Source organism: Artibeus jamaicensis, unplaced genomic scaffold (genome assembly GCF_021234435.1).
Source record: "Artibeus jamaicensis isolate MK-2021 breed Jamaican fruit bat unplaced genomic scaffold, CSHL_Jam_final scaffold_833, whole genome shotgun sequence".
Taxonomy (NCBI): Eukaryota; Metazoa; Chordata; class Mammalia; order Chiroptera; family Phyllostomidae; genus Artibeus; species Artibeus jamaicensis.
Genome location: NW_026522056.1, coordinates 5,336,942 through 5,352,589, shown reverse-complemented (window position 1 = coordinate 5,352,589; position 15,648 = coordinate 5,336,942). Strand labels below are relative to the sequence as shown.

Genomic DNA, 15,648 nt, shown 5'->3' with positions numbered 1-15,648 from the left:
AAGTTGGAAGAATTAGTTCAGATAGTTTGTAAATGATGAAAGTTATACTACAAGGAGCCTTTACCACAGTATCAGGCGTTCATCCGGCCCACCCTGATCCAGGTATAGCTCAAAGAGAAGGAGAAGACTGGCAACTCTTGGAAGTTTGGACCTGGAAACTGTTCTTTTGAGTTTTTGTCAGGACTTTCGCCTTGGCTCTGAGAGGACGAGGTGCCGGCAGAGCTGCCCCGCCTGAAGGAGACTGCACACAGCCCGCAGGGTGCAGAGCCGAGGGAGGCAGCGAGCACATCAGCTTCTCAGGAGCTCTCACTTGGGCTCAGCAGTAGCCTCTGATGCTTTTACCAAGATTCTCAGGACCAGGAGCCAGAATATGAGAAATCTGATTGTTTGTATTCTGCATTTTCTTGAATCATATACACTTTCATTCTCCTCTAGTTTTCAAATGAAAGTCACCTCTGAAAATGTCATCCAGTCTCACTGTGTTAAGGTGAAAAAGGGGATAGGAGTTTGTGTCCACCTGGGCTTGCACTTCTAAGAGGAAGGCACGTTCTCTGGGCTTGGGGCCAGGGGTAGCACCCAGAAGCACTGCTGCAGAAGCCGAGGGGATAGGAATTCCATGGGACAGAGTGGAGACTCCTTTTCTTTGGGTCCTCTCTCACGGAGCTTTGTGAATGTTTGATTTTTTTATCACGATCATCTCCTTATTATAGATAGTCACCTATAATATCACCAGAAATAATCATTTTCCCCAGTCAAGACATAGTGTCAGTCGTATTTCTAGAAATTAGCAATTCTCCTGGCAGGAATTAGCTTACTAATGCTTCAAATGTGCTCATTTGGCCTCAGATGTAGACAGACTTCTTCTTCATGTATTTCAGAGAAGAGCAAGCAAGGGAGCTTTACAGGAGACTCAGGGAAAAACCAAGAGGTGAGTGGGGGTTTCTGTCTGCCTCGGTCCCTCGTTATCTCACGGGTGAGGCCCTGGTGCTCCGTGCCGCCCCCTGGAGCAACTGTGCACCTCCTTTCCTCTTTCCAGACCAACGAACTGAGGGTGACAGTCAGGACATGGTGCGGCTGCTGCTTCAGGCCATCCAGGCCTTTGAGAAGAAAGTACGAGTAATTTATACACAGCTCAGGTATAAACCCCGACTTTCCTACTCCAGGGGGAATGTGGAGAAGCAGTGAGCCTTGTGAGGCCATCTTCACTCCACTCTGACACCTTTACCCACCTGAAGAAGCAGCTTTTGTACAGCTGCCAAATGGACCCACAGCTGCCAGGGATTATGTTCTCCTGTGTTCTCTACCCCAAATGCCACTGCACTTTGTCTTGTTTATTCTTTACAGTAAAACTGTGGTTTGCAAACAGAAAGCTCTGGAATTGTTGCCCAAGGTGGAAGAGGTGGTGAGTTTAATGAATGAGGACGAGAAGACTGTTGTTCGGCTTCAGGAAAAGCGGCAGAAGGAGCTCTGGAATCTCCTGAAGATCGCGTGTGTGAGTGAGCCCCTGTGGCCACGCCCACAGCCCTCTGGGGGGGGGGGCCTTCCTCCCCCTGTGTGCTGTCATCGCCATGCAAGGGGGACCACAGACCCAATGAGAACCGCTCAGCTGCTGCTGCTCGGCTTTCACTTTTTCGTGCCTTAGAGCGAGCAGTGGGGTGCAGAGTTCGGGCCTAAGCCCATTGTTTTTATTTATGCATGTGTTCATTATCTGTGGCCACTGTAATAACTTAGCACAAATTATTCAGTCAGAAGTGAAGTCTGGGATCAAGGTGCTGGCAGGGCTAGGCTCCCTCTAAGGGCTCCAGCGGAGGACCCCTCCTTGTCTTTTCCAGCTTCCGGTGGCTCCAGGTGTTCCCTGGCTTGTGGCTGCACCACTCTGACCTCTGCCTCTGGGTTCTCGTGGCCTTCTCTGTGGCTCTCTTCTGGGTGTCTCTTAGAATAACACTTGTCACTGGGTTTCGGTCCCCCCACATTGTCTAGGATGATCTCATCTCAGGACCCTCAACTACATCGGCAAAGACCCTTTTCCCAGAAGCTCACATTTCCAGGTTTCTGGAATTAGGCATGGACAGATCTTTGGGGGTCCTGCACTTAGCCCTCTGTGGTGCACAGCAGCATGACGTGGTGGGTCCTCATCTGCGTGCGCTGCGTCTGTTCTAGTTCATACTTTCTGTGCCTACCCCCTGTCTCATGTAGCTGTGAGCACTGAATGTTGCTTATTGGGAAAATGTAACACAAAAAAAGAAAGCTCAGGACAGAGAAGCGAAAAGAGCCAGGTAAAAGCATTGGAAACCAGAGCTGATGGGAGAGTGACCCTCACAGTGAAGGCTGCATGAAGCTGAAGAGGTTGAAAAGAGAGCCATGTAGTTATTGATAGGCTTTAAGAGCAAAAAGGAGCCCTGGCTGATGTGCCTCAGTGGATTGAGTGCTGACCTGCGAACCAAAGGGTCACTGGTTCAATTCCCAGTCAGGGCACATGCCTGGCTTGCAGTCCAGGTTCCCAGTTAGGGGGCGCATGAGAGGCAACCACACATTGATGCTTCTCTCTTTCTCCCTCCCTTCTAATCTGTCTAAAAATAAATAAATAAATAAAATCTAAAAAAAAAAAAAAAAGCAAAGATGAGTATGGAAATATAATTGCTTAAGGTGGAAGCAGGATACAAGGATGGTGTTTTTTAAAACCATGGAAACTGGAGTATATTTACAAACCAAGCAGGAGACAGTGTTCTGGGGATTCACAGTATCAAAGTGACAGGAGACAGTGTAGTCTCCAGTCTTGAGAACAATGGAGAGGTCGGTATCATGAGCTTGGCCTTGGGAAGGGGTGAGTGACAGTTTCTCCTATAAGTAAGGAGGGAAAGAACAGGGGAGATTTGATGAGGCAGAGAATATTTAAGAGGGAAGTTGAGGTATTCACAAGTGATGGCCTGGTCTGCGTCCATTCACCATGTATTGAGTGCTGACTGTATGTGCCCAGGGGGATGCTGAAAACTGGAGCTGCAGGAGGAAAAGTAAGCATGGTGCCTGGCCCGACGAGCTCATGATCTGGTGAGGTGCCCAGACGGGGACAGGAATGAGGACAGTTTAGGGCAGGAAGTGCCACACAGCAGCTCTAATAAGCACTTGCTGTAGCATGAATGCACAGGAGGAATGCCAGCTTCAGTCCGAGAGGTGAAGGAACCACAGAAAACATTCACAAGGAGGTATTGTCTCACCTGAAGTGTCCGTAGGAGGTAGGTGGGTGACGAAGTGGAGATGAAGACATTGCAGGACGAAGACATTGCTCTGTCAAAGCCTGGAACGAGGAGGTATCAGCAGGCTGGTGTGGCGTTGGGGAGGGCGTCCCAAGGATGGCACCGGACAGCTCATTGAGGCCACTTTTTATTTTGAAGAGATGGAGGAAACATTGCAGTATTTGTTTTTTTCTCTCCTATTGGAGGGAGTTAAGTACGGGAATGGGGGGATCACATTAGGGTTTTAGAAAATTCACTCTGGTAGCAGCTGGAGAACAGATTTGAGACTTTGGCAGACCCCCCTCTGAGCACGAGGTGCCACTTGGTGGGGCTGGAGTTGAGTAGTTACTATGGTGCACAGGACAGGCCGGTAGAAGGGTGAGGAGCCAAACAGCACCATAGGGATCTCCTTCCTCACTTTCGGACCAAGGCAGAAGTGAAGGAGGTAGATGGCTGGGCCTCTCCAAGGATGATAGTCACCAGGGAGGATACAGCAGAAAGACAAAGAGCAGGGAAAAATAGGAGACTGGAATGGCTGGTTGAGTTTGACCTTGACGTTTGGCCGGAAGGGAAGATGTAGAGCCAAAATGGGTCCCACAGTTTAAGCGGCTGAGAGGGAGGAAAAACTGTAGGCTGCAGGGAGGGCGAGGAGGGGGTCGGTGAGCAGTAGGAGAGGCCAACAGATGAGGGTGTGTGAGGGTGTGGTGAGGAAGAGGTGCTGAGAAGGTTGACCGTGGGTCGTGTCCGTGGGCTGCAGGTTTGAGGACGTGCAAGTGGCTGGAGCAGGAGCCATCGGATGAGCATCTTGGCTTTGAGGCGGAGTGGCTGCAGCAGCCTGGGAGTCAGAATATCTTGGTTTTCTTCTCAGCGTCCACAGAGGGTGCAATTCACAGGAAGTCACTGATAACTTTTTTATGTGTCTCAGTCTTCCACTTGGAAAAGAGTAAAAACACCTCACCTTTCATTTCCGTATAAGAGTTCACTAAGCAATCATTCTTAATGAAATGAAGCTTACGAATACGGGCATTCAAGTCTCCCTATATTTAGAATCTCTTATCAAAAAGTATCCCTAATACAGGAATGTTTTCGAAACTGAAAGGCAAATTACTGATTGTCTTGGATAGAGGTTGACTGAGCTCCTCTAGGAATAATGTGTGTCTGGTAGCCAGTCGTCTAGTGAGGAAATACCATGGTGTGAATGCAGGGGTCGACTTTTCCCTTTGCTCCAGAACTTGGTTGACTTCCTTTTCGGTCTGTGTTTTAGAGCAAGGTTCGTGGTCCCGTCAGTGGAAGCCCAGACAGCATGAATGCTTCTCGCCTCAGTCACTCGGGTCAGCTCATGTCTCAGCCTCCCACTGCCCCTGACTGCTTACCTGAGTCGGTCAGCAAAAGGTACGTCCATCATGGTTAACAGCTGAGCGTAATATTCAAGGGCGCAGCATCAGGTCCTGGCGGGGAGATGGATGTTTATCACTGACAAACCGCTTCAACTGTCTAATGGTTTTGTGCGTGTCTTCCTTTGTGTTTGTTACCCATGGTGGCACTGTGGACACAGACGCTTCACAGTCCCTTGGGAGTCAGAATATCGTGGTAACCAAAATTGTCTTATGTGAGGGTTGGATTACTAATTGCTCAGTGAGAATATTGAAAGTGCTGGTCAGTCCATGAATCACTATCTCATCTTCAAAACCAGATTCCCCCTCTCACGCCACCACCACTGTGAGTTACCAAGTTACCGTTTTCCTCCCATTGCCTCTCCCCACCTCCCGTTCATCCCTTCCTCTCCCCTCCTGTCACCTGGACTGCTGCCACGGAGGTGGTGAACAGAACACTTCAGCCCCTTCTGGCAGGGCTTCGGCCTCCCTGCATTCCTGCCTGGTTCTGCCTCCAAGCCCTTTCTGTTCAAATTAGTCCTCACAAAATACCATTTTAATCAAGTTATTCCTTGGTGAGTAACTTATAATGGTTTCCCACTCCCTAGAGGATCCGTCCTGAGTCTCTTCAGGCATTCACGGCCCCCTCAGACCAGCTCAGGGGGATCCACTGTTCCCACGCAAACTCCTCGCTCCAGCCCAGTGGTTCTTCAAGTCCAGACTGCAGCATTAGCAGCATCTTGTTAGAAATGCAGATTCTGCATCAGAAGCTCAGGGGTAGGGCACAGCAGTCTTGATTAAGAAGCCCAGGCTGGTTCTGATGCACACTCAAGTTCAAGAACTTCCCTGGGACGGTCCTTCCATCCAGAGGGCACATCTGCTTCCCACCCCCTCTAAAACCCTGACCACCTAAGCACACAGGGATTGCTCTCTTCTTGGACCCCCTGTGGGGAGTTTTGTGTTTAGTTCAGTCCCACACCCATTAACTCAGCAGGTTCTATGTGCCACACCCTAGGCACTGGAGATGACTTAAATCGGTTCCTGTAGGCAAGTCTATAGACAGCAAATAGACTAATGGTTGCCCAGGGCAGGTGGGGAGGGGGAATGGGAAGTGGTTGCCAAGGGGTACAAGATTGCTTTTTGGGTAATGGTAATGTTCCAAGACTACATGATTGTGATGGTCACACAACTCTGTAAATATCCTGAAACTGTCAAAGTGTATACTTTAACTGGGCAAATTTATGGTATGTTATTTTATCTCAATAAAGTTTTTAAAAGTTCTGTTCCAATATTTGGGAAGTTCATAGCCAGTAGTGGTTTGGTACTTAATTGCATGTGGCCTTAGGCTCTTGATTCCCTCCCCAACCTACTGTGAGTTTCCTGAGGATAACGCTTGGGTCCTGTGCCTCCCACCTTGTCCTCTGGAGCCGGCACCGAGCCTTTAACCTAGTCAGTGGTCCTGGAGGTGAGACTAAGCAAAAAGGTGCCCTGCGTCCTTCCATCAGAGTGCCACACCTTGCAAGATGAGAGGAAACTGCTTTCCAGGATTTGTGATGTTCCCTCCAGTAATAACGGAAAGATCTGGAAAAGTTATCCTGGGAGCACAAGTTGCCAGTTGTTTCTCCACGTCATAGAGCTTCAGCTAGAAAAGGGCGGGTGGCCTATGACCCTCTCCCCTGTCTCCCCATGGCCCGTTCTTGATAGGACCGTGCGTGGTTGTCATGGAAGAGAGAGAGCACAGGTGCAAGGAAACCAGCTCCCAGGCCTTGCTCTTCGTCCGATCTCAAGGAACTGTGGAAACCTGGTGAAATTGCTTGGTCTCTTTTTTTTTTTTTCATTTCAAAAGTTAGAAAACAGGTGATTTGGGGATTATCTTTAGATTTTGGCAGTTTGGAAAGAATTAATAAATTCAGCCGTCTAGTTAAGTCCAAAGGAGCTCTTTGGCTTTTAACCTTTTTATTAAGCAGGGATCGACTTGCTTTCCCACGCCATGACCGGTAAGGCTAGACTCCGGCTTCCAAAGAGTGCTTCTCCGGAGGAGTGAGGTCACTCGCTAACAGCTTGGTGCTTGAAGGCGCTCAGCACCAAAATAATTCTCACTCGGTTTTTAAAACCTTACTAAAGCTTCTTCAGCATATTTTAAAACAGTATCATCTCTGAAAAAATAATACTGACCACTTTCTAATAACTTGATCCCTTTCTTTAGTGACGCCCTGGTGGCTGAAGCACATACTCTCTGCACCCAGCTAGAAAGCGCAATGCAAGACACCATGAAAGAACAGGACCAGAGTTTACGGGTAATGGCCTGTGTGAACCCCAGCTATTCCATGTCCTTCCGACAGCAGATGAGAAAAAGGAAATGGAAAGGCATTGTTTCCTCCATCTCAGTATGCACTCAGGGTTTGCTAGTGCAGCTGACCCTTAAACAACGCAGGGGTTAGGGGCACTAACCCCCCTGCACAGTCAGAAATCCACGTGTAACTTTTGACCTGCCAAACTTAACTGTAAATAGCCTACTGTTGACCTCACCGATAACACGAACAGCCGATTAACACATATTTTGTGTATGTATTATATACTGTATTCTTTATAGTAAAGTAAGCTAGAGAAAGGAAAACATTATTAAGAAAATCACAAGGAAGAAAAAATACATTTACTGTATTTATTGGAAAAAAATCACGTACAAGTATACCTGCGTAGTTCAAACTGTGTTGTTCAAGGGTCAGCTGTACATATTTATTATTTACCATCAAAATAATGCTAACATTATGGAATGGGCACAAGTACTTTATGTGCATTATCTCATTTAATCCTTACAACATTTGGTAATGAAGAAGGTAATATTATTCTGAGAAGACCTCCCCTGCTCACCCCCCGACAACTTTTGCTCCATTGCCAAGCATTTGTGTGTTGTGGGTGCTGTGCTAGGTTTCAGGGACAGAGCAAGAACCTGTCATAGCCCGGCTTCTTGGGGACTCAGAGCTTAGCAGTAGGTAGTACTAGTTATAGGGAAACTAACCTAAAGAAAACTAGTCAGGATATAGGTATATTGAGGCAGAACTGCCCTGGCCTGGTGGCTCAGTTGGTTGGAGCATTTTCCCGTGCACTGAAAAGGTTGTGGGTTCCATCCCTGGTCAGAGCGTGTACACGAGGCAGCCAACTCATGTTGCTCCCTCACATCCATGTTTCTTTTTCTCTCTCTTCCTTCCTCTCTCTAAAGTCAATAAAACAAATCCTTGGGTGAGGACTAAAAAAGGACAAAACAAACATTGTGGTGAGGTTCCTAAATCATTCCTTCAGACCTTTACAGGGTCTCTTCTTGCCAGTACAATCACCTGCTAGCCTCTCCCATAATTTCTTAGTTTTCAGAAGAATCAGAAGGGTTACCATTATTGTGATGATAGTATTTATTCAAGTGTCATTTTCTGGTTTGGTGGCTTTCTATACCTGTTGTTGCTGCTCTTCCTCCTTATAGGACTGTATATTTAATCCTTTCACTGCTAATTTGCATTTCTGCTAGAGGAAGAGAAAGTCTTTAGAGTACTTCATCTGGTGAGGTTGGAAATCAATAGCCGAGATTTGCTCTGCTCCTAGATTATGATGTACTCCTATAGCCACAGGGCCTTTGCTTGTGATTTTGCTCCACCTGGGATGCTCTTCATACTACCTACCCACAGTAGGCATAAATAAATGCCATGAATACAAGTAATGCTAAAATTGCCTTTCCAGTTTCCATAGTCAAGGAATCTCAGAAACTGTAAGCCAGTCCAAAGAAAAGATTCTCTATGGTTTTGAACATGTCCCGTTAGCTCAAGGGTACCCTGCAATAATAAGACTTATTAATGAGAGGGTTTATATTTCCTTCTACATTGTGCTGGTTACCTCCCGGAGAAGGAAAACAGCCCGAGGTGTATTGGTGGCTGCTGTATTTTTAACCTGCCATTTGACTTTCAGTCTCTAGACTGGAGCTGGTTGCAGACAGAGGAAGAAGAGCAGAATAGCTTGGAGCAGGCCTCATGACTGTGTGGGTGGCCTTGACCACCTGATGAGGCTGCCTGGCCTGAGGCCCTCCCACAGTGGCCCCTGCTATATAGATGTCTTTGGCACCCAGCATCTTTGGCACCCAGATGGAGACCTTCATACTTGCCCCACAGTTGTGGCATTGACTGTGGACCAAGGGTGTGGCCCTCCCATGGGCCCTGCCGACAGCTTGTCTGTGCACTGGAAGTCCTCCATCCCAGAGGCCCAGCAAACATGGATGCCAGGCACAAGCATTAGGGAGACTAAACCACAGCAGCTCCTTCCTCTGCTCTGAAAAAAGTGCTCAAGTACTGCTGCACAAAGATCACTGGACAAACGTCTGAAGTGAATTTTTTGGGACATTGTACGAATAGCACTTGGCACCCGCCTGTCCTCTCCTGAGCCCTCCTGATCCCCAGAGGCCCTGACCCACGTCCTCACCGTCCGTGTTCCACTGGATCTGGCTTCTCCTGAACAGACTTAAATCATGCACTTGGCCTCTTTCCCATTTTTTTCATTTTACTGCTGCTAAAATTGTCCTTTTACCTACACTTTGGTCATTATTCTCCCTTTGGCAAGGTTGTGAATGCAGGCTCCCTTGTCTGTAGTCCTTTCAGCCCCAGAGTGACTCACTAGAACCAGGATGGGGAGCAATTCCCTTCCTTTGGTTCCCAAAGATAACTTGGGAATGAGTTGTCATGCAGAAGAAGGAAAGGAGAAAAGGTTACCTGTCACCACTGGCCTGCTGACCACGATGCTCACACCTCCTGTCCTTGCGCAGACTCATCTGTGTGCAGTGGTGTGGGGGGCGGGGACTCCCTGCCCCTTGTATCATCTAGCAGTATTAAATTGTTTTATTTAAAAACTCGTTTCTGTTTCTTCTAATATGACTCAAACACTTTATAGCGGGTTTCACAATGCACTTTTACAGTGCCTTTGGTTGTGACTTGTGAACTCATAATCCAACTTAAATTTTGTAAGATGGAATAGTGCCTTTATCAAACAGTGCCATAGCACTAGTACTGCCTCTTCGACATTTCATAAAACTTTACATAAAAGCAGAAGAGCAAAACGAGTTCAGATGATGACAAAAATGAGTTTGGTTAGAGAGTAAAGGTGGAACAGAAGAGTTTCACAAAATTGCTTTTGTGGAAATCCTACAGAAGGGTTTCGTGGTCACGTAAGTTTTGGAAATGCTTCATGCTTTAATTGCCTCTTAGAGCCACATTGTACACTGGTATATTAAAGTAAGCAGGTCTTTGAAAAACATTTCATTCAATATCATTTCGCTATAGGGTTGATGAGGTACTATAGAAACTTAACTCGTTTATATCAATTATCCTATGATAAAAATGGTTTCATTATACGTCATTTTGCTGAAAGTTGCAGAAGCTATTGGCAGTATTTTGTTACTGTCACGATTTGTTGAAATGGTGACATATCTTAGGGCTGAGCAACTTATCTTGGTTTACCCAGAACTTTCCTGGTTTTAACCTGTAAAGTTCTGTATCCTAGTAAACTTCTCAGTTCCTGCCAACCTGGGGTGATTAGTCATTCTACATCATGATGTGTCCACATCCTGTGAAATCTGAACCATTTGACACTTGAGCAAAATTGCAATTTAGAATATTCAACAAATACTTATTGAGCACCTCTATATGGCAAACAAGAATTAACTCCTTACTTTCATGGAGCTTACCTTGGTGGGAAGGTGGGTAGAGCAAGCAGTAGATAACAGGCAAATAACATGTGTAAGTTTCTAATAGTTTCAATGCTATGAAGAAAATCAAACATAGTAATGGATAGAGTGTGTCAGTAAGTGTTGTTCAGGAATGTGACGAGGATGTGACTACTGGGCGGAGGTTTGGATGGAGAGAAGAAGGCAGCCAGGCAAAGGCCTGAGTAATGTACCTGGAGCAGGTACATGTGTGCAGTAAATTGTGACACGTGCGAAACAAAGGGAAGAGTGGGACCTGGGAGAGATGGTAGAGGACAGGTCATGTCAGGCCTTGTAGGCCATGGAAAGAAGTGTGGATTTTTTTCTAAGTGCAATGAGAGAGTATTTAAGCAAATGAATGACATATTCTGATATGCATTTTTAAAAAAACACTCTTGTCCTACTTGGAGGGAACAAGAGGAGAAACAGGAAGCCCACTGAGGTCATGCAGTAATCGGGGAGCGAGATCATGTAGCCTGCACTAGGGTAGGGGCGGTAGGGGTGGTGAGAGGTACTCCAGCTGAGAATATGTGTATTCTGGAGACAGATCAGACAAGACTTGCTGACAGACTAGATGTGCAGTGTGAAAAGAGCAATTGTGACTCCTAGGGTTTTTGTCTGATGGAAGGGTGGATTAAAGTATCATTAATTAAAAAGCAACCAATCAAATGAGAGATGATATTCGCAAACATTAGCTCTGACAAGGGGTTAATGTCCAAAGAACTCATACAACTGAATACCAAACAAACAATCCAATTTTAAAAAATGGGCAGAGAACCTGAACAGACACTTCTCCCAAGACATAAGTGGCCAACAGATAAACGAAAAGATGTTCAACTTCACTAGCTATTAGTGAGAGAGTAGCTATCTCACAGGTGTGAGATACTACCTCACATCTGTTAGAGTGGTTACTATCAGCAAGACAAGTGACAAGGGTTGGAGGTACTGTGGACAAAATACAATGAGGGAAAGGGAACCCTCATTCACTGCTGGTAGTAATGTAAACTGGTTCAGCCATTATGGAAAACAGTATGGCAGTTCCTCAAAAAATCAAGAATAGAGCTACCATATGATCCAGCAATCCATTTTCTGGCTATCTACTCAAAAAACTTGAAAACATTTATTTGCAAGACATATGCACCCCTATGTTCATTGCAGCATTATTCACAGGGGTCAAGACATAGAAACAACCAAATACTACTCAGCCATAAATAAAGTTGAAATACTGCCATTTGTGACAACGTGGATGAACATTGCCAATGTTATGCTAAATAAGAAAAACTAAGAACCAAAATTTCTCTCATATATGGGATATAAAATTGAAACTCATAGACACAACAGCATTGTTACCAGAGTAAAGGAAGTGGAGGGTAGTAAAGAGTAAAGGGGACCAAATATATGATGACAGAATATGATTTGACTTTGGGTGGTGGGCACACAATGCAATATACAAATCATGTGCACTTGAAACCAGTGTCACCCCAATAAACTTTAAAAAGTGGCACCGAGATGGAAAAAAGTTAAGGAGAAGCTAGTGGGGCAAGAATGGAGTTCTGAGGGATATTTTATCTTTGAGATGCCTACGGGGGACAATTAGAGATAGCCAGTAGGCAGTTTGATATGTGGTACTAGAGCGCCAGAGGGATCAGGGCTAGAAATACAAATTTAGGAACCTACATGCTAGACATGGTATTTAAAAAGGTGAAACTGGACAAGGTGGAAAAACTGGTTAGATCAACGCCAGAGGCACTTTCCCACAGAGGTTGGTGAATGGAGGAGGAACTGGGAACCAACACAAAAAAAACAAACTTGAGGAGCGGCTAGTACAGAAGAGTAAGGAAGAGGGAGAACGCAGAGCATATACTATTTTTAGAAGCCAATTGAAAACATTATTTCAAGAATAGAGTGGTTAAGTGTTGGGAACTGCCCTGCCTAGTTTCAGAAGCTGTAATCCCCTGTGGCTAAGGCTGAGTGAAGGACGTTGGGACCATAAGTCACATATGAGACAAAGCTTATCTTCCTTGTGGGGGCACCACCTCTGCCCCCTTGTCTTCACTCTGCTTGTCCCCAGGCGGATGACTGGTTAGCCAAAGACGCATAAGGTTCCATGACAACCTAAAATAGGCATGGTTGCAAAAGGGCCCTTAGGGAAGGACTTGGGCTATAGAAAAAGGGGGTGATGGACCCTGGCCCCTCAGCTTTAACATAGCCTGAGCCCTCATTCTGTCTGCAAGAAGTCTCCTAATCTCTTCCCTGCCTTACTTCCCCTGCCTGACTTAAACCTGAAACAATGACTTAAGCCTGAAACATTGCTGGAGGTGGGTGCAGCCCTGTGCTGGAAAGGGCAGGTTCCCTAGGGTGATCAGGACTAAGAAAGAATACATAAAATTCTATGAAACCTACTTTGCTAATACTCTCAATTTAAATGATAAGGATCCAAGCAGGAAGTGAGTTTGTTCCTCAAAGTTTTATGGCCCTTTAACTATCTGATCCTGACTCAGAATAAGCCCTCAGAATTCTTTCAATGTTATCTATTGTTTAATAATTTATGCCTGACAATGATTGATGAGCTTCACCTATACACTGTGCAAATTGAACCCAATTAAAGCTTGTAAAGGCAAGGGTTGAGGAGCTTTCCCTTTGAGAGAGTGTCTGTGTGAATTTGTCTTGTCTCATCCACGTGCTTTGGACTCCAGGAGCGGGATCCACATCAGTTAAGTGGATCAAATGTTAATGGTTGATCCAAAAAGAAAAGGACAGAGAATTGATCATCTTCCTTGGGTTTTCTGGCACTGGTTCTTTTTTTTAAGTTAAAAAAATCATCCCACATTAAAAAATGATACCACAATTTCCTAAAGTTGTAACATTCATTATTCAGAGGTGAATAAAAACTTTAATGAAGAATGATCATTCTTCAGAACAAAATATATGAATATAGCCTGGAATAGAGATGGATAGGAAAAATGAACCAAAAAAACCTAAGACCCACCTTTTTTTCAAATATTTTTAAACATTTTATTAAAGAACAGCTACTTTGGAAACTAAAGACACTTAAGCACTGATCTAGTCATAGAGTTTCTACACAACGAAAGAAATTGACATCGAATGGACAAAAAAAATACTATGGAAGACCCATATAAATGGGTCTTTATTTATTTAAAAAATCTATTTGTAGAAAGGTCAGATGGATTCAAAGACCTCCTGAATGTAGGAAGCAACATAAAGCATTCTGCTGGGGCATAAAGGCAGGACCAGGCCATGTACTCAAGAAAAAGTTTTTGGCCTCCTAGTCTAAATGCTTGCCTCTAGCCTGGGTTCAGAGAAAGGTCCTGATCATTTGAACTGGTTGTCAATCAATGTCCCCTTCATTTTTGCTCTTTTGGCTTCCAGTTCAGCCAGCTCTTGCAGCTGCCTTTTGCTCATGCCTCTGCGCTCCAGCTGTTTTTCAATCACTTTGGCATTCTGTGCATATGAGTCAGCAACTTCCCTAGCCTCAATCTCCTCTTCCTCTTCATCAATAGTAGACACAGTGACAGAGCTGAACTTGCCCATGTCTTTGGTTCGTTTGGTCACCATTACCTTCTTAGGAGGCTCTTGCTTCTGAGTATATATATTCATCTTCCCAAAACCCTGGCCGAACTTAACTACTGCTCCATCCACAATGAAGGTCACAGGAGCATTCTTTGGCTGGGACTGGTAGAAGAGTGGCAGTCCACACTTCGCACATTTCTTCCTGTACTGTCGTTCAATGCCTTCGGGCCTGCGAACATACATAGTCTCCTGGTCTTCTGTGTTACAAAACTTGTGGGCGTGTTTGGCAGCATCAATCACCCGGGACCGATCCCGGGGTCTCATGGGCAATTTCTCCAACTGACAGTCCAGCACCAGAACCATCTGGCCACACAAACAATAGTAGACGTGGAGGGGCTTCTCGCTGTCCTCATATTCCTCCCTGTCCCGGGTGTAGGAGCAGACAATGGACCTGGACACAATTTTAGGCATAGTTCATAGGGTAAGCTCACAATCTCAACACTGAAATAAGGAGTTGCGCAGAAATCCAGATGACTCACTTCTAATTGAAGGTGGAAATCAAAGCGTGAAGAAGCTTCAGAATAAAGGTAAAAGGCAATGGATAAGTAGTGGACACAAAATTTACAAAAACCATACAAATACAGTGTACAGAAAGGGTTAGGAGTAATATGTTAAAAATTTAGCAAATTAATAGACAAATACACCATTAGAAAAATGGACAAAGGATATAAATAGGAAGTTCACAAGAGAAATACAAATGTCCAATACTTATAACTTAAGATGCACACTGATACTGTAAACACAAAAAACACAACCAAGCACAACCTAATCAAAGAAACTATACCTAAAGCATTATTCCAGTACTAAAATATAATGGGAATTTTAAATGAATTTGGAAATGTATGCCCCAAAATATTAATAGTATTAAGATGGATGGCAAGATGTTCATTGATTTTAATTTTTTCTTTTATACTTTTTCCTACAGCCAATCATGTATCACTTTGTAATAAGCTTTTAATTTTATTTACAAAGCAATTGCCTGGAATGTGGCAATTTAATATGAACCCCAGGAATTAAGACGGGAAATATTGCTGATGTTACATTTTCATTTCTCAAGCAGAACTAAATTCCTTAGATATAGGTCATCATGTTGTAATAACAGTTTAGGTTAAGCAGTTCTCCCTTTCTAGTGGCTTTTTCACTTTGGCCCCCACCACAAAAGGCCGGGGAATAAAAAACGCTTCACTTAGGGGGCTTTCCTATTACCGTCATATTTCATCCCAGACTCCTGCTGCCCGTAGTACGCCAGGGCACTGTGGACTGCACTACATGCTTACATAAAGTTTTGACAGTATGTGGTATGAGGCACCCTTGGTGTTGCCTCATACCACATTTTAAATACGTCATGAATTCAATAATTATTATTGTGCACACAAAATGTGCGCAGTCTTCAGTATTCTCCCATCCCAACACCTTATAGACCCTACCATCGTAAGTTTGACTTCAGCGTCAAAAACCGGGCTCCAATTTTTCCCCTTTTAGGAAGAGGATTTCAGAGAAACGTACTGGGCAAACAGATACGTGTTAGGTTAGGAACCCACGTATTCCTAACCCCACTGGGATGCAGTTCTGAGGTGTCCACTTTCCTCCAGCCAAATCCAAATCCCAGGTCTTCTCCACCCTCCCGGTTGGGCTCCCGTGTCTCACAAACGGAAGTAGCGCGGTCCCAGCTCCGCGCCGGCGCCGCCTCCTATCGTGACGTCACCAGGCGCGC

General features: G+C 45.1%; 2 protein-coding genes across 6 annotated transcripts in view; one reads left to right on the top strand and one right to left on the bottom strand.

Moving 5' to 3' along the window:
• Positions 1-9,494, top strand: part of IKBKB (inhibitor of nuclear factor kappa B kinase subunit beta) — a 52,526-nt gene extending 43,032 nt beyond the window's left edge. For all 4 annotated transcript variants that reach the window (XM_037142489.2, XM_037142486.2, XM_037142487.2 and 1 more), the window contains exons 17-22: positions 879-928; positions 1,037-1,136; positions 1,345-1,492; positions 4,498-4,625; positions 6,813-6,903; positions 8,561-9,494. In XM_037142489.2, the coding sequence (XP_036998384.2) occupies positions 879-928; positions 1,037-1,136; positions 1,345-1,492; positions 4,498-4,625; positions 6,813-6,903; positions 8,561-8,626 (583 nt within the window). In that variant the 3' untranslated portion in view covers positions 8,627-9,494. The remainder of the gene's footprint in view (positions 1-878; positions 929-1,036; positions 1,137-1,344; positions 1,493-4,497; positions 4,626-6,812; positions 6,904-8,560) is intronic.
• Positions 9,495-13,462: 3,968 nt separating this feature from the next.
• Positions 13,463-15,571, bottom strand: LOC119047153 (STING ER exit protein-like). Of its 2 annotated transcripts, none has more exons than XM_037142518.2 (2): positions 15,441-15,571; positions 13,463-14,448 (listed from the first exon to the last, which is right to left on the bottom strand). In XM_037142518.2, exon 2 carries the CDS (start codon positions 14,343-14,345, stop codon positions 13,677-13,679), a length of 669 nt encoding a protein of 222 aa, XP_036998413.1. In that variant the 5' UTR covers positions 14,346-14,448; positions 15,441-15,571; the 3' UTR covers positions 13,463-13,676. The 2 variants fall into 2 exon arrangements, with proteins under 2 accessions (XP_036998413.1, XP_036998414.1); XM_037142519.2 differs by lacking the exon at positions 15,441-15,571 and adding an exon at positions 15,362-15,440.
• Positions 15,572-15,648: the final 77 nt, after the last annotated feature.